The sequence below is a fragment of the Phoenix dactylifera genome, chromosome 4 (genome assembly GCF_051530095.1).
Source record: "Phoenix dactylifera cultivar Ajwa chromosome 4, Ajwa_hap1_PhDact_Kaust_v1.1, whole genome shotgun sequence".
Classification (NCBI taxonomy): Eukaryota; Viridiplantae; Streptophyta; class Magnoliopsida; order Arecales; family Arecaceae; genus Phoenix; species Phoenix dactylifera.
Window position 1 is genome coordinate 111,742 of NC_143193.1, and position 18,967 is coordinate 130,708.

Consider the following 18,967-nt stretch of genomic DNA (forward strand, 5'->3'; position numbering starts at 1 on the left):
GTGCCCATAATACAATATAAGGGAAAGCCATCATTACAAAATAGCAATCCAAAACACGGAAGCACTATTGCCACTTCCAATGGCAGCAAACCAGGACCTTATCGAAATTGACTAACCAGAAGTTATAATTTTAGGATCCTCGGTCCTTTGCAAGTATCCAAGATTGCCCTGGAGCACAACCAATATAGGACTAAATACATGCCCGTGCATATCCTGATATAAATCATCATTTGAGCTCAAGCATCCTCTCCAGTCTAAGGGTCGAAATTTTATTAACTATAATCATTGATCCATGGTGAGCCCCAAAGGGCCTGTGCTATAACCTCCTAGTTACACGTGCCATGTGCTAGGTCCAATATCATTTGTAGTGACCTAGGACCGGGCTCAAAAATACTAGCCAAAAATTATTTTTCTAGGATCCTTGGCCTTATAAGCATTGAAGATCTCCTCGGTACATACATGCATGCACACATACATACATATGAAATCAACCCAATTTATTTTTCTTTTTCATAGAGACCAATATTTCAAAAAAGAGTAAACATTCAAAGTAATAATTTCCTCTTTCTATTTGAATATATACATACATATTGTTTAACTTTTAAAAACTAGCATGATCTAGATTCATTTTTAATATTTTCAGAAAGGAGTAAGCATTCAAAATAATCATGTGAAATCAGCCCAATTTATTGTTTAACTTTTAAAAATTAGCATGATCTTGTTTCCTTTTTAATTCAAATTTTCTTTTTCAGAGAGAGAAATATTTTTAAAAAAGAGTAAACATTCAAAATAATCATTTCCTCTTTCTACATATATACATACATATGAAATCAGCCCAATTTAATTGTTTTTTTTTAAAAAGGCAGCATGATCTGGTTTCATTTTTAGTTCAATTTTTCTTTTTCACAGACCTTTTTTTTTTTTTGAAAAAAAAGATTAAACATTCAAAATAATCATTTCCTCTTTCTATTTGATTACTTGAATGAACTGCACTTTAGTTTACTTGAATGCAATGCACCTTTTCTTTCTTCTGTGAGAATGTTGCACCTTCTACTGTGATATTGATGCCTGTGAACATCTTATATTCCTATTGCTTGTTGCGCATGGCATAAGTAGATTGTAAAATGCTGCTACAAGTTGTATTAAATGGGTGCAAAAGCTGATAGGGCTCTGCCAGTATTTGTCGTCAGTCTGGTAATGTAGGTGTTGTGCATCAGATTGGCAGTATGGGCATATAATTTTGCAATATCATGAAAAATGCTGAATAAAGATTTTGATCAAAGATATGATGTATTAGGCTTCTCAACTATCTTCATCTCGGGCAGTGAGTGAATAAAAATCCGGCTGCAAAGCCTAATATTTCTTTATTGAAAGACTATCATCAATGAGGACATTTTTTAGTTGGGCGAGGATCTGCTTGAGGATCAATTTTGCTCCTTCAGTGAGCACTCTTGAGGACATGCGGTATCAGATTTTGGGGTAACAATGGCACCAATATATGAGGGGGATGTTATCAAGATGAGAGCGGCAGCACAAACTTGAGTGTTTTTCGATGTTAACACACACATAGCATGCATACCAATGATCAACATGTGTTGGATGTACTGTTTGTGCTGTTTAGGTTGTAATGTTATATTCATGCATATATACTTTGGCTAGAAGTTTCTTCATGTTGATGATTAATTCTTGGATGATATCAGGTTCAATCTTTGCCGTCAGAGTATCTAAAGCAAGGTGAAGCGGAAACTATAGTACCGCTGTGGCTGGAGGCCCTTGCTAGTGCAGCCTCAGATTACCTTGAGAGCAAGACCTCTGATGCCAATAGAAGTGACCATGTGCACATGCAAGGGAAAGGAGGACGGATGCTTAAGCGTATCATCAGAGATTTTGCCGACACCCATCGCAATGTTCAAAATCCCACATGATGCACCACCACAATTACCTTGCATTCTTTCAAATTTGCCGAAACTCTTCAGCTGCTGACAAATGTAACGTGAATTGTACATTGGAGGCCAACTTTACAGCTTGGTTTTGGAATTCAGCCACTGGTTTCTATTAGGCTTTTTGTAATCAAATTGTATACAGTGATTCGACTTTCCCAATTTTGTTGTGGCCCCTTTTGTGGCAAAGGCAAGTCATTTGGTGTAATTTGAGTGCGACTATATGAGTTTGCAGTTTCATACTTGTATAGCAGTTTCATACTTGTATATAATCTGCTATGCTCTGCACAGCCAGGGCGCTGGTCCCAAAAGTGGCAATATCATTTCCAATCGGCCAAGGAGTCTGAGAGTTAAAGAATGATGAAGATTTCCAGAAAGTCAAGACACATTGTATTCTTGAAAATAAGTGTGCAATTGATTTCAACATAAAGGTCATTGATTTTGTAAGTAAATTATGAGGTAAGATGCTACCTCTTGTTGAACGATGTTCTTTTTGCTCTTCTTTAGTTCTTTACATGGTATGCTGATGGTTAATGGGATTGGTTTCCATGATTGCATGTCTGAGTTGGAGCATTTTGAAACAGGTTTGTATTGATAATAGAGCAATTCCTCGTTTCCCCTTAATCAACTAGAAGTGGTTGCCAAGAACGAAAATAATGTTGAAAAAAAGAAGCCAATAGTTGGAGCGTTTTGCGGAAAAAAAGCGCGCGGCGCGGGAGGGTGGGTGGGCTAAGATGATTCTTAAGCGTCTGTGGGAATTTTTTTTTCAAAAATCTCTATCTTCCCGGGGGGAAATGATTCTCCCCCAGAAGTTCTTATTTTGAATTTTCTTTGGTTACCAAAATTTGGGAAAAAAGATTTAACATAACTTTTTTTCCTTTCAATTACTTGGCGACCAAACAAAGTCCTCACATTTTGGTTGCACAGGAGTTCTATAGCCAGATGTCATACCATACAACTTGTTATTTTCTAAAGGATCTATTTGGACAGCGGGATACATTATCTGGCAATGTGGTCTGCTTGCACACCATATATTTGGAATTTTTTTGTGAAAATAATCTTGGAGGATAATTAAAAGGGATTGTGGTAGCCAGTGGACTCATGATTTCATTGTTCTAGGATACTATTATTTGGCTAAAAAGATGCTTTTATCTTATCTTTAAATATTAGAGCTCTAAATATTAGAGATAATGCATATAAATAGTTTTTCGGTAAGTGTTGTGGTTCAAATCTGGCCCGAGGGTGACCATGCCGGAGGAGTCGGGGGAGCTGCCGAAGTGCGGAGGAAGACGAGGAGAGCCACCTCCTTCGACCGATGGTTTATCTGCACAAAGCCTCATCGGTGTTTCCGGTGAGGGCTCTCCGACGATTAAATTAGTGTGGAGTTTGGTAAATCCAGCCCAAAAATCCCCTTAGGTGTTACTTGTTGGTTTTTATTTATAGTCTTGGTTTGGGGTGCCCAGGTGGCGGAGGTATGGCTCGTTCCCATCATGAGTGGGAGTGGCGCGCGGTGGAGTCTGTTCTTAGGAACGATAAGGCGTTGACAGCCGTGGCAAGGTATGGCTCGCCCCATCATGAGTGGGGGTGGCGCGCAGCCAGGGTTTGATTGTGGCGCACGGTGGAGTCTGTTCTTGGAAACGGAAAGACGTTGGCAAAGTATGGCCAGAGTAATACGTCATGGTGGTGTCGCAATGTACGGCCACGTAGGAAGGCATGGGCACTCACATGGGTGCGGCCGTCGGTAAGTCCGAACTCGTTGAGAGGTCGCATCATGCTTTTGGCGAGGTTGGCTTGACGGGTGTCGAAGTACGTCTGGCGAAGCGCTCCAAGCTCAGAGGCCGAGGCTTATAATTGGAGAGGGCGCCCCGAGCTTGGTCGGGGCGCGTCGGCGAATAAGGGAAGGGCCCCGAGCTTGGTCGGGGTGCGTCGGCAAATAAGGGAGGCGCCCCGAGCTTGGCCGGAGCACGTCAGCAGATATCTGGGGTCGGAAGAGCTTTTGACGGAGTCCGATGTTGGGCTGATTCTGGGCCAGACCAAGGATACGTCCGATCAGCGTTAGTGTTTATTGGGCCGAAATTGGGTGGCCCTTTTGTTATGGGCTGGACGATCTATTTCGCCCCCCATCAGTAAGAATAACAAATCTATATATTAGAGATATGAATTTGACGGTCTACAATGAATCTTAGTGTGTGTACTTTTACGATTTTAAGCAAAAAATATTTTTCAAAAAGTAAGTGTCTGGTAAAATTGTATGAGAAGTGCTTCTACAAGGGTTCTGAAAAAGTATTTTGCAAGAGAAGTTTGTAAGCTAGCTTCTAGCACGATGTAGGCCAGGCCCAACCGAAGCTCAAAAAGAGATCCAAATTGGATCAGTCCAATTGATGGGGAATGCACCATCGGAGTGTAAGCCCGGTCCAGAAGGTATCTGGCGGTGGACAAGCCACTAGCAATATTATCCCACGACGAAGTAACCACCGACCGAACAATTCCAACAGCAGTTTAGGGATGAAGGTGTTTAGGAGTTTTATTTCAAGGCCTTCAAGGATTCCAAGGATATCCAGTCTTTCTTATCCCTTGTAGGGTCCCAAAACTCATAAATCCTCCCATGTACCTTCTGTTTTCGCAAGTTACTGATAAGTGTTGTTAGGCATGAGGTATGAACTAGATTCACGAGATTGCAAGTAATTCTTTGATCTGAAGGGAAGGATATTTTACTGCACTTCAAAGATCAACAAATTTGCAACCAAATCTGTATATCAGTCATGATATCCTGAACTATATCCTTGATAGAAAGTATGGTAGTTTACTGAGTTTGGATACGAGCAAGAGTCAGGTTATCCAATATCGAAATTACTGCAATAGAGTATTTATATTAGAATAAAGTAGGGCTAAAAACGAATCGGATATTGATATATCTATATCTGTATCCATATTTTTTAACGAATACAAATATGGATATTAAACGGATATCAAAATTAATATACATATTTGTTTTAAACGGATACGGATACGAATCGGATATTAAATATATTTATATTTTTTTATCTGAATATGGATATAAATCAGATTTTTTTGGATATTAATCAAATTTGAGCAACATTTATTGATGAAAACAAATAATAAAGACATGATCATAAAAAAAGATTTAATTAAAAAATATAATATTGATAAGTATTTATCAATAATAAAAACTAATAATTTTATAAAGGATATACCGCTAAAAGTTGCTCAACACCAAAGTAGACAAGATCTATGGTGCCTCCAAGGCATCTCACGACTATCACCGGTTTGTAATCACCGGATGGAAATTAGAAAATGAATGCAATCTTTGAAACCCTAGTTGCTTGAAGATAACAAAGAGAAAAGAGGGATGAAACTAACGAACAAGAGGTTTGAGCCTTTCAAGCGTGCGGGGCAATTCGAAAGATTTTATTTGAATCAGGCATTCCGTATTCGGATTACTATCTTAAGTGACGATTATCTGATATATGAGTTATTTTTAATTGACGTTTGGTTAATCACTTAATTGGTTTTTTGATTTAACTTAACTTAAACTTCTTATTTTCATTTACCTTTGTTATACTCGGAATTCAAATTTGGAAAAAATAAATTATCTGCATCCGTATCCGTATCTAAGAGATTTTAGAACTGATTAACACCGAACCATATTCGAATCCTATGAAAAGAAAAATATATCCGAATCGATCCGAATTGGATACAGTTAGATATAATCTGACCCACTTTCAACCCTAAGGACATGACTAAACATATAAATTTTAGAGTCCGGGCAGCAACTTGAAAGGATTTAAAATAATTATGTTACAAATTATTATTACTATCAATTCATTATTTTCAAAATGATTAGCATAGAGAGTTTACATTAAAGGGTGTCCGACGTAATCCAAGATTATAATAGGCTATGAAACTGTACGAATAAAGTTTTAATAGTTCTATGCTCAATAATCATACGGGAATAGTGGAAAGATGAATGAACTAAATTGCAAGGCGTGGCTGGTTCAAAAATAGAGAGAGAAAATTATGAACACCTCCACAGGCGTTACAGAAACATCATTCTCTCCCTCCCTCTTTTTTTTTTCCTCCAACAGTCCCTGTCTGTTGTCCATTTATTAACAGTCTTAGTCGGCTTAAAAGGAGGGAAAAACAGTCACTTTTAATCAGTAGAAATAATATTACCCCTGCAGAAGGAAGATATCATCAAGTCTTCCCTTCAGCTGTTTGTTTTATATTTTGATTGAGAGAAGCAGCAGCTCCGTGCATGCTCTTTATTCTTCTCTTCTCTTATAAAAAATAGGATATTTATTAAAAACAGCATCTTTTCTTTACTTTTAATAGCATTGTCAAGTTTTATTTTTGTGTATTTGTTGAAACAACAATTTCCATTTTTTCTGAACCGAATACCTCTCACTTTGTTAGCCTACTTTACCCTTAGAATAGAGAGAGATTGGGATTAAAGAATATGGCGTATATGATATAAAATATGGAGAAAATAAGTTACCATAAGAGAGAGAGAGAGAGAGAGAGAGAGAGAGAGAGAGAGAGAGAGAGAAAGAGAACTCTCTTCCCTCTCATCATCATCAATGCCGCCACCACTACTCGCCACTGCTTCCAATCTCTATCATTGTCTACCATTATTAAAGATCTCCATCGTCGCCCACTATCACAATTGATATTCATCTCCAACAACCACTACCAGCAATTTCCATCACTACCACCAAAACCACCTCTCATTATTGTTGACAATCTCTACCACTACCACTACCAATAATCTTTACCATCATCCACCATCTACGATAATCTATATTACTACCTATTATTGTCTATGATCTCTAAAATTACCTACCACTAATGATCTCTATCATTGTCTACCATCAACGATATCTCCATGTCACCCACCATTGCTAATAATCTCTACCATTGCTCACTATTGATGATATTCACTAGTACACACTACTACTAACATCTCCACCACCACCAACAACATTGATAGTGGCTAGTGGATGATTGCCATCAAATATGATGTATATATTTTAACAAAGTAATAAATATGTTATAAATGGTCCATACACATATATGAATTGAAATATTTTTTAAAGATATTCAATTTCTTGGAGAAAGAAATATACTATCCAAGCAATTATAAATGACCTTTTTCATAGCCCATGTCCATCATCTTCCATCACCGTTGATGATCCCCACCACTACTTGCAACCCCAGACCGACGATAATCAATCATTGCCAATGATATCCACCATAAGTAACAATCACTATCATCACCCACCATGACCAACAATATCTACCGTGGTCCATCACTATTGATGATCTCCACCACTTCCACAATCATTAATCATAGTAGTAGAGATTGCTAATGTATATGTTTTAAAAAGAAAATGCATATATTAGATCATAGTTGATGCAAACATTTCAAATTAGTTAAGTAGTGAGATATAATGCTTGTGGTTTAGAATGAATAAGCACATATTATAAACTTTTAATGCATATATTTGAAATGAAAGATGCACACATGCTAATTATTGATGCAGAGATTTTAAATCATTGATGAATATATTTTAAACAAGTGATACACGCATTGGGCGATAAGAGCTTACGCACACATTATAAGATATTAAAATTTTACAAGTACATATTATAAACGACTTATATGTTCTAACAAGATGAAGTGCATACTATAAACTTTTGACGCATATATTTGAAATAGATGATCTATACATGCTTAATTATCAGTATGCACATTTTAAACAAGTAATGGACTCATTGAATAATAACAACTGACAACAGCTGATGCACACAATATAGGTCATTAAAGATTTGGAAATACATATCATAGACAATTGATGCATATGTTTAAAAAAATATGATGCACATATTTGAAATGGATGACTCATGCATGCTCAATTGTTGGTACATACATTTACATAGTTGACGAAAACATTTTAAAGAGATAATGAACTTATTGGATGATAACACAAAGTTAGAAATATGTATTGAATAGTTGATGCACACATTTTAAAAAGATGATGCACTCATTTGATAATAGTTAATGAACCTTCTTCAAATCTTTGATATATGCACCTTTAAATAGCTTATACATAAGAATATGATGTATACATTATTTTTTTAGTAATATCTAAGATTTGAATGTTAAACCTCCTGAAAGGCATACTTCAATGGAGAGGTGCCAACCAATTATACTAACAGTTGTTGGAAGTGATGCACACACTTGAAATGGGCAATCTAAACATGCTTAATCTTTTGTGCAAATATTTCAAATAGGTGATGCACATGTTTAAATGAGTAATGCATTCATGAAGGGATGGATCTCCTAATATACGTTGGATTTCATTAGGAACAAATTAAAGTGATTCGGACATTTCTATTTCTTAAAAAAGCTCTACTTTATGGTATACTTTTACCTATAAGTAGTAAAGGTTCATCCACTTGGAACATCAAAGTTAGTATATCCAAATATGAGCTCATTCTTTCTTTCCATTTTAAGAAATTTGATCCATTAAGAAAAGAAATTTTTCCAATGTATCTATCAATAATTGTGGGAATTAATGCTGCAAATAATATATGCACACATTATCATCAAATAATGTGGCTAAATAACAATCAAACTTAAACAAAGTAAATTAATTTCTTTATATTTAACTTTGGCCGGCAACTAGATACATCATCATGTCCCACCTTTCGGCGAGTGCCATAATATGCTAGTAGCTATATCCAATTAGTGATATATCATCATCATTGGTGAACCAAGCAAAACATGCACATCGGGTACAAGCAAATACCATATTTTTTGGTATGAAAGTGCCACTTGATCTAATGCATACTCCTACCATCTCACCCATCTAAGCATTGAACATGAAGATGCTCCTTTTGGAGCGACACAACATTTCAATAGCTTAGACGCAATTATCACATTATTAAAACTTTATTGGATTAATTCTATTTATCTATAATTATACATTATAGAAAATGTCTGATTTTTCATGCTCAAGGTCACTTTGGTGATCATACTAAACAATCAAACTCAGAGCTTTTCGTTCTTTATAAATAATATCAATCAACTTTATATACAAAACACGGCATGAATATACAAATAGTTGATCATCAAGAATATAAAATCAGGCCTACAACACTTTATTTGCACATAAACAAATTAAGCAGCACATAAATTAAGCATATAATGTGCAAAACAAATGTAATTAAGCATCCTGTTACATATAGGTCCCTATCGTCCTTAATTATAAACAAATACAAATAGATCCCTTAAAATCATTCCTTGGTCCCTATATTCTTTATTTCCTTACAGATCAGTGCTTTCCCATTCAAGTGAACCCAAGCCAGATTTGGTTCATGCGAACCGAAGCCAAATTAAACCAATAATATGTCTATTTTTTCCAATCAGATAGAATTAATCAAGTATTATGTGCACATGCACAAGTTAAACCATAATTCAGTCCCAAATTAACTTAATCAACCCAATCAAGTCAATTAAAAAGTGAACCACAATAAATAAACCCAAAATAAACTGGTTCAATATAATTTGCTTCAGCCTTAATGGGTTAGTGGGTCAGGAATTATTGGTTCAGGTCTAAACTTCTTAATGGATACCCAGCATGATGTATGCGGATCTAGGTTTATGGGTCGAAATCCGAACCTGCATACTCTTTCTTCTTCCTCCCGATCACGAGCGACGGAGTCGCGCCGCAATGTCATGGGCGGCGAGCCACCGTTTGACCCAATCGGTGAGGGATAGGCCCAAATTGGCCTCTCAAATGATGATTCAATGGGAGATCGGTGGAGAAAGGGAAGAATGGAGAACCCGAAGGCCGATCCAGTTTGGTGCTTCCCCAGGGAGCCTGCACCATCAGCCAATGTGCCTCGATACCCCCTTTGGAGCAGCTGCGAGTGGGCTGATTCAATGGGAGATCGGTCCCAAGGAGCCGGCACCATCGGCCAATGTGACTCGGTATCCCCTTTGGAGTAGCTGCCAGTGGGCCTATGGGCTCAACAAAATCGAATAATGGGCCGTCGGCATATGTCTTAGAGGCAAAATCCTGTAGCCGTCTGGCGTGATGGTTGGGGAGAGAGCACCACCAGCTTGCCCGGCCAAAGGTCCGCCCCCCACCCCCGCCTCCTTATTGTAGGCAGGGGCAGCCCAATGCATTTGGGGGCCTAGGGCGAACTCACTAAATGAGACCTTTTTTAAAATAATAATAATAATAATAAATTTTTAATTAGTGTAAAATGTATTAAAAATTTATTTAAAAATAATCCGTCTAGCTTTTTGAGATGCAAAATTGCTAATCAAATTTTTGTACTCAAGATTCATTAAAATACTATTTTCAATCGATAATATAGCTAATCCATTTAATCTTTCTTGTGACATAGTTGACCGCAAATAAGAGGGGACGGCCGGGCCCGCCGAGGTCACGGGAGCTGGGGTCGGGGAGGGAGGTGACGAGGTCACGGGAGCTGGGGTCGGGGAGAGAGGTGACGAGGTCACGGCCTCACGGGAGCTGGGGTCGGGGGCGAGGAGCGGAGGAGGTCACGGGAGTGATGGCCTGACTGGGTCACGGGAGCCGGGGCCGAGGAGGGAGGCGACTGGCGAGGAGGTGGAGGTCACTGCCTCACTGGTCACGGCCTCACGGGAGGCGGGAGCCGGGGCCAGGGGCCCGGGAGGGAGACGAGAAGGGCGTAGCCTCGCAGGGTCGCCGAGATGCCGGGAAGGCGGGGGACGGGGAGGCGCTCAGGCGGAGGAGACGACCTCGCCGGCTCGCTGGATTGAGCCGGACGGGCCGACGGGGTCACGGGAGCTGGGGGCCCGGAAGGGAGGCGAGGAGGTCGCGGGACCGCCCGGATGCCGGGGAGGCGGGGACCGTCGCGGGATGCCGAGGCCTGGGGAAGCGGGGAGGCGGACTGGCGGAGGCGCGGAGCCGCGGAGGAGACGACCCAGGCAGTCACGGAACAGAACAGAAGAGGATAAGGATTGAGAAGTGGAGGAGGAGTGGAGCACGATTAGGATTTTAAAGAGAGGAATGATGGGCGATGGCCGATGGGATTGGGACGGGAGTCACGGCCTCACGGGATGGCGTCGCGGCGACTCACCCTCACCCGCATCTTGTCGAGGTAGCCGTTGGCTCCTGTGGCCTTACCTCTGCTCTACGGACACTGTAGCTAGAAGCGGGAGCTGGGAGGCTAGGAGCCTAGGACTAGCAGAGTAGGAGTCGCGCCGTCGCGCGGGGGCCTTCTCTCGAGTCGGGGCCTTGGGCGACCGCCTAGGTCGCCTAAGGCTTGGGCCGCCCCTGATTGTAGGGAAGAATGACGGCAGGAGATCGACCATCACCATATTAGAGGCTTATTTTGAATCAAAGTTCCGATCACATTAAAATAACTAAAAGAGTTTTTTGCATGGATACCCTTCTAAATATCAGATTTTGCGTGAATACCCTTCCAAAATTGATATTTTTATGTATACCCTCGTAAAATATTTGTTTTGCTATTCTACCCTTTTTTATTCTTATTTTTACATATATACCCGTGCCATCTAACACCGTTATAAAATTAACGGTCTTAAATTAAAATGACTAAAATACCCTTAATGGGTAGGCGTGCAAATAGAAATTTATATAAGAGTATACAAGCAAATAGTAATTTTACAAGGATATTCATACAATTTTCTATATTTAGAAGGGTATATACGCAAAAAAAAAATCGTAGTAGATGAAAAAAATTTAGATACATTAATTAATGTAATAGCCTTTATAATCCTTTATAGCAGTCAACATCAACTAACCAGCTCTTTTGTCTTCCAAAGTAGTACTTATGTCTTGTAGAATTCTTAACCTTCTTATAATATCCTCCAAATTTTACCTTTAATTTGAATAGTTGTTGCTCCATTTAAGAACTTGTACATTGAATAAATAAATATACACGATTTAAACTGTAAGAGAGAGTGCTTATCAACCAAACCTATTCTAACAAAATAAAAGAAAAAAAATAATATACAGCCATATTATGTTTCAACAATCAATCAAAAATGAGTGATATTTTGTCTTTCTTACCTTCAAATAAAGTATCTGATATGCGGTTAGGAACCAAAAAAAATAGAGTTTCAATATAGGTTCATAGTGAAAAATAGGAATGAAATAAATCTAATCTAATTAACCTCCTACCGGAATGGTTCTGATCGACTCGTTCGACAAGCATGATCAAAAAAAAATACTGAAAAGGTAATAACGTCATTTCAAATTTTATTTTTATTTTTAATTAATATAAATATGATTTTTTTTAACACCGTTAGAACAACCGTTATATAGGGATATTTGTACAATAACAAAATTTTACGAGGGCATACATGCAAATAGCAATTTTGGAAGGGTATTAATGCAAAATCTGATATTTAGAAGGGTATTCTTGCAAAAAACCCTAACTAAAATAAACCTCGGTGTGTGTTAGTATGGGCTCCTCATCCTCCTCATCCTCCTTTATAGAAAAAGCAATGTTCACAATCATAGAATTTATTTGACAAAACCTAAGATAAAGCTGTCCAACAAAAAGTGTAGATGCTGTGTACCATCATCATCCAATATTTAGACTTCATCAGGAAAAAACACATAACAAAAAAGGATACATCGAGGTGGAGAGTCTAAATATTAATGGAAGTTTCCCATGCCAAGAGTTCCTATTATCAATAATAGAGCTAATTTGAAGCCGCATGCTGTACTATCAATAATATAGTTATTTGATTATGAAATGTAGCCATAATCCATCAAATAATATGATATGATTTGTTCTATTCCAATGAAAATAAATAATGTGCGTATAATTTCACTTTCACTGAAAGGTAGTGAAAGTTTCGCCAGCCACCTCCTCAACCCCGCCCCCTCCCCCCATAAATAAATAATAATAATAATAAAAATAGGTTGATTTTTCTTAGACTTGTTAACCAAAACACATCACATATTCTCGTGTTCAACTCAAACAAGGAAGGGTAGTGAAGTTAAATAATACGTCAACAGTGAGTCACCAAATCCTTTATATTGAATTTTCAGAAATCACTTCGAGCGAGAACTTAAAAAGGACATAATATTTTCTACAAGCACTTATGCAACTTCTTGCTAAGCTTTTTTTGGCCTGAGGTCGGTTGTCGATGAAATTGGTGCTGAGTAAGAGGGACTGGGCATCCAACGCCAGTGCCTTAACTACTAAGTGGATGAGTATGTGGATCACGTTTTGCTTCGATGTGAGTGAGCCAAGAGGATACATAGTGCCACCTGGGTTCCTTGCTGCAGGCAATTTGTCGATGTCCTGGTGCCCCACAGACGCGGTAGGAGGCCATTACGGTGACCTACACTGCGTATCAGATTTGGCTGGGCAGAAATGCTTGAACAGTTGGCGAGAGCAGCCCTTCACCGAGGTTCGTTGCGAAATATACACAGATACAGGCAGCAGAGATTACTCATGCAGACCTGTCATTTGGAACTTTGACAGCTCAGAGCACGTGGGGCTCTTCTTTTGCTCGTGTAGTGCCTCATATGGTGTTTTTTATTTGAGAGCCTCCACCTCTGAGTTTTTTCAAGATCAACTTCGATGGATGCGTGCTAGATGGCGGCAGGAGGGAAAGTGTTGAATTCGTCATTAGAGATCCGGACTCTAGGGTGATGGCTGCCAGATCTTTGATATCTCAGTTCCAAGGGCCGAGCTGAGGGTTGCATGGGCCGGCCTAGGCCATGCTCGGCGCGTGTTACGGCCAGTGCAGTTATACTTGAGGGCGATTTAGTTACAATGATTGGCTAGATTCAGGGTGGCATCGGTGGTGCAGGAGGGTGCCACCCCTTGCTTCGGGACATCCAGGCTATGACCTGTAGCGATGTGACAATCCAAGCACGTGTTCAAAGAAGTTAACGGGGCTGCAGACTGGGTGGCCTCGTATGTGGCCAGTCACTCCGGGGATGCCCTACGGGTTGGAAAAAAAGAGCTGCCTAGGGCGCTCCGGGACTACTTGTTTTATGGCTTTATTGGATGTATTCATACTATATCTATATGAATCATCTGTTTGACCCAAAAAAAAAAACTCAAAATCGTGGAATAGATGTGCCAAAGCTGCTTGTATTTATTTTTTTTTTTAAAAAAAAAAAACTTTCAATCGGCAGTTTTGGGCCCGGGCATGGATATGGCCTGGGTATATAGCAGAGGCCCAGCCCTGAGGGCCCGATGATATCGGGCCTAACCGACACGGTTGTGGATTTTCTTATGGAAATGAGCTTAGGCTCAACCGGGGGACTTCATTTTATATTTAACCTAGGGCTGGCTCGTGCACTTTCAGGCTTCCAGTTTATGGGGTCCAGTGGGGCCTAGAAAAGTGGAGCCCGGGCCTGGTTTCTCATCGGGTCAAAATCATTGGGCCGGCAGCTCAGTGGCAGCCCTATCGAAGGAGAAACGATATAAATCTACAATTTCACTATTACCGTATACCCCTAAATGAGACCATAATTAGATTTCTAACCCAACAGATAGAAGGAGAAAAGACTAGAGCCCCGATCCATCGTTTGTCCAAGTTGGTGGACGATTAGGTCGACGTGTTCCATCAGGACCGACTGCGTGCTTGTCCCACACCACCGTGGGTCCATTAGAACGAACTACCGACGGAGCATGTCGCAAAGCTGTGACCCTTGTGAGAGTTCGACAATCTGCTGAAAATTTTTTATTCCACTTGCCGATAGCCTCATGTACTTTCTTAAGTGATCATATTATCGTGATAAGCTTCTTCTAGTCAGGAGCATAATTTAATGTGCTGCAACTAAGAGATTGGCGCATCATGACATCGCCGACATAAACCATTTAATATTAGGACAAAAGAAATGAATAAAAAGCACAGGTTCTTTCTGCTTGTCAAATAAAATATTAAGGTCGTGCTCTCTGCTCATGCTCGATGCTCACGCTAACGTGCCGAAAGTCTCCAGCTACTTCTCATTCATCATATATTAAATCGTAAATTTCCACGATCGCATATAGTTTCTGTGCCTGGCGTGAATCGTCGCACTCCATACCAGATATCGGCGTAAGCCCCTTGTTTTTTTTTTCTTTTTGTAAATGTTGATATACTATAGTATTTATCTTCTTTTTTTTTTTTTTGTTACTTTGTGGCTCTGGAAGGTTGACAGATGAGAAAAGAGACTGCAGCCAAACCTGGCTCTTCCAAGTAATTGATATGATTCAGCCAAATTAATTCGACACTTCAGTCCCACGTTAGCCTGCCACCACCATGCTCACACATGCAGCCTAGTGAATTTACCTTTCAAGTATGCGCATTTCTTAATTAACACTCCAACGAACTTATCTCTTATTGTTTTTACAATAAGAACCTAATGCCTGCCCCCGTCAAATGCCATTTAGATAAACAAGTGCAAGTTGGCAAAGGGGATTGAACGGCCCTCTCACTCAATACAAACGCATGCGTACATTTCGGCTAGTGATGTATCAGAGCCATGAAATATTTGAAGTACACAAGACCTCACCTAGATGAGCTTTCAAACATTTTATACATCCTTCCAAGTTCATCTTCACCTATCCAGTTCATAAATGCTGCTCACAACGGAGGTGGGTAACCCACTCTATGTGGATTTTTTACCTTTATGCCAAACAAATTAGGTAAGCATGTTGAGACTGTTTCATTTCGGCATCTAGACAAGCTAGGTTCGATCGAGGATGATGCGTGGAATAAATTGAAACTCCTTAATTATACAAAAAGAACCTTATGATAGGCTGGATTGGCCGCCTAAGCAAATAGGCTGCTCCTGTTCGGACAAAATTTCTTGTCTCATATGAAGGGATAAGATATGACGATGAAAAAATTATTGTTTTTACTCTTATTTGCATATATATATATATATATATATATATATATATATATATATATATATATATATGAAATTATCTGTATATTTGGCTTCAATTATCTTGAGAAAAGTTGTGAAGGAAACAAACTATTTTCATCTTGAAATGTAAGTAGGGCAAGTTCACAGCTAACCCGCAGATTTTACATGTATTAAAGGCTTGCTGAAGTAGGGCGAACGTAATGATACTGAACCTTGTCGTATGAGAACACTTTCGAAAAGATATTTAAACAAATTATTTATTCCATTGATGCCGTTGATTATTCGAATTCCTATGGCAGGAAATTTTTAATATATTCAGACTTTTTTAAAAATGAGATGCCGTCACCTTTCGGTCCCCTTTTTTTATGTTTCTTTTTTTTTTCTAACTTTATAGGCCGCATCCATTTATGTTGTAAATGTGAGTCGCCGATGTCAAAAAAAAAAAAAGAAGAAATTCTTTACTATAAGAGGAATTTGAAATTCAGTCAACTCACTGCCTAATGAAACACTTTTTGCGGTAATGGGATGCGTCGAGCATTTGTTTAGTTCCCAGTGCCGCCGTCACTTGCCAACTTGCCGTGTTTTGGCTACATGTTGGTGAAGTAATCCAATAAGACAGGAGCTACTGACAGCAGCATCATTCCTCCTCAAAAACTTCATTCACTTTCGAGATTGAATTATGCAAAATAAAACAAGTAATATTTTCTGGCCTGATTCCCAAAGAATTAGTATGTTAGAATCGGCCATTTACCACGTATTTGTTTATGATCGTATTTCATGCATGCTATATGCTCATTTTCATTTTTTTTAATATCATCCTTATAAATTAGTACAACTTCATGCAAAATTTCCGTACATCCTTGGCAATTAATTGCTATCTTGAAGATTTGTCATCAAGACAAGCGCAACAAGAATGAAAAACTAAAAAGCCGGACTAGAGTCACCAAAATATCTTATGCCCAACTGGCAACAAATTTATGTGCTTAGTTTTCCCATAATTTGATTTGGTAAACAAAACCCGAGCCGATACGGAATGAGGTTTGGTGGTGGGCCTCCCTCAGCCGCGTAAAAGATAATATTAATTAACGAAAACAAAGACAGTTTTTTTTTTAACGAAAGGAAGTCGATTACGTTTATTGAACGTAGTGCATTAGAATAGGGTCCTTCGGAAAAGAAATCCTAGCTGCCCTATCAATAAGGCATTGATAAGAGGCCTCTTCCACTTCGTAATAATGGAAGGCATTCCCACGCCTCTTCCTACACTAAACTAAAACGTTTTTTTATAAAAAATTGCTCGTAATATTTCTTATTTTATATAGTTAAAAAATTACTATATTATAGTATAAATACTGCTATCTTTCAATAAATATTTTCTATTAGTAGTACTCTATTGTCAACACCATTATAATTTTTTATTCTATGGCATATAACTTAAGTCTGCATTTTTTTTTTTTTGGTGAAAACGGCATTTCATATAACTCTAACTCGAGTACATCCAGCCATATCAAAAGAGAGTAAAGAGAACAACGGAGTGGGACTATCAGCTACTGATGTCCAAAGAAACCCTCCCGAGTGCCGGGCAACATAGGAGGCGACCCAATGAGCTGCTCTGTTCGCCTCCCGATACACATGTATAGCATGAAAGTCACCCATCTCCTGAGCCAGTCTTCTAGTCTCAAGGATGAGTGGATGGCCATCACCGTACCTATCCACCCCCAGAATCCAGTCGATCACCACCGAAGAGTCTCCCTCGAGAAGCACCCAAGCAGCACCGAGAACCCTCCTCGCAAAGGATAAGCTCTCCCAAGCAGCACGCAGCTCTGCCCCGACAACGGTAGGTCCTGAAATGCTACGACCCCCAGCGGCTATCAGTCCACCCCCACAGTCTCTGATCACAAATCCCACACCTCCAGAGACACCATCCACCGACCGACTACCATCAAAATTCAACTTGAGATGATCAGGGGGTGGGGGTACCCAAGAAACAAGGGCGAACCTGGGCGCTATAACAGCGGAAAGAGTACCCCAGATGTCCCTGGCCATCCCAGAGGTGAAAGAAGCAGAGGCCGCGTCGATCTCCCCTGCATGTAGCACAACTCGATCCACCACCATCCTCGAGGACCACCTCCTCCCCTCAAATAGGCGAGCATTCCTGTCCAACCAGATATGATAAGTCATGTGTGCCAGCATGATGCCGGCCTGAACAAAACACGGGCTCCGCATAGAGGCTCTCAATACGTGCATCAGGTCCTGAGCTGTCTCCACCGAAAGGGGTAACGGAACAGGGGACCTACTCCATACCTCCCTAGCCCTGGGACACTGCAATAAAACATGGTCAATGGTCTCCTCAATCCCCAAACACAGCTCACAACAATAAGAGATCAACATGCCCCGTCTAGCTAGCATGCTCCTGGTCGGTAGACATCCCCATGCCACCTTCCAGAAGAAGAGTGCCACCTGCGGATGACATCGCAACCGCCAAATCCATCTACCCTCAATCCACCGATCTGGTGCCCTACTGATCAAGGTATGGAGATCCCGAGCTCGCACCTGCGCTCGGCCCGTCGGCCACCAGACTAACTTGTCCGGCACCTCCTGCCTGGGAATCGGAATATCCATGACCAACTGCTCCCCAAACACCTCCCGAATCAGACCCTCCCTCCAGCGGCCCCCCTCTGGGTCCATCAGATCACTGACCCTGAATCCAACAATCCTCGCCGAGTCCACCATGGTCGGAAGTCGGATGATCGGCTGCTCAGTCACCCACCTATCCTCCAAAACGTCGATCGACCGCCCATCTCCAATGGCCCATCTCAACTCCGGTAGCACCAGCGCTGCTCTAGCATACATCTCCCTCCACACCGGAGAATGGGAGCGGCCACCACGCACCCCAGGTATCAAAGCTCCATATTTGGCCCTCATCAACGAGGACCACATACTATCCGGCTCTAACACAAATCTCGCCGCATGTCGAGCCGCTAGCGCCTCCCGCCTAGCCATCAGAGACTGCACCCCCAGCCCGCCGAACCTGATTGGCTGACACACCACCTCCCATGCCACCAAATGGATACCTCCTCTGGCCCTACTCCTCCTCCAGATAAA

At 40.4% G+C, this 18,967-nt stretch overlaps 2 protein-coding genes across 7 annotated transcripts in view; one reads left to right on the plus strand and one right to left on the minus strand.

Annotated features, from left to right (window-relative positions):
• Positions 1 to 2,489, plus strand: part of LOC103722323 (ARM repeat superfamily protein) — a 26,512-nt gene extending 24,023 nt beyond the window's left edge. For 4 of the 6 annotated variants that reach the window (XM_026810476.4, XM_026810477.4, XM_088719402.2 and 1 more), the window contains one exon: positions 1,701 to 2,160. In XM_026810476.4, the coding sequence (XP_026666277.4) occupies positions 1,701 to 1,925 (225 nt within the window). In that variant the 3' untranslated portion in view covers positions 1,926 to 2,160. Of the gene's footprint in view, positions 1 to 1,700 lie in introns of all 6 variants that reach the window. The other 2 variants (XM_008812837.6, XM_088719401.2) reach the window with 1 other exon arrangement.
• LOC149753584 (uncharacterized) lies at positions 2,197 to 18,787 on the minus strand. The gene is made up of 3 exons (XM_089930315.1): positions 18,447 to 18,787; positions 17,414 to 18,017; positions 2,197 to 2,283 (listed from the first exon to the last, which is right to left on the minus strand). The coding sequence occupies exons 1-3, from the start codon at positions 18,785 to 18,787 to the stop codon at positions 2,197 to 2,199; spliced, it is 1,032 nt and encodes a 343-aa protein (XP_089786441.1).
• Positions 18,788 to 18,967: the final 180 nt, after the last annotated feature.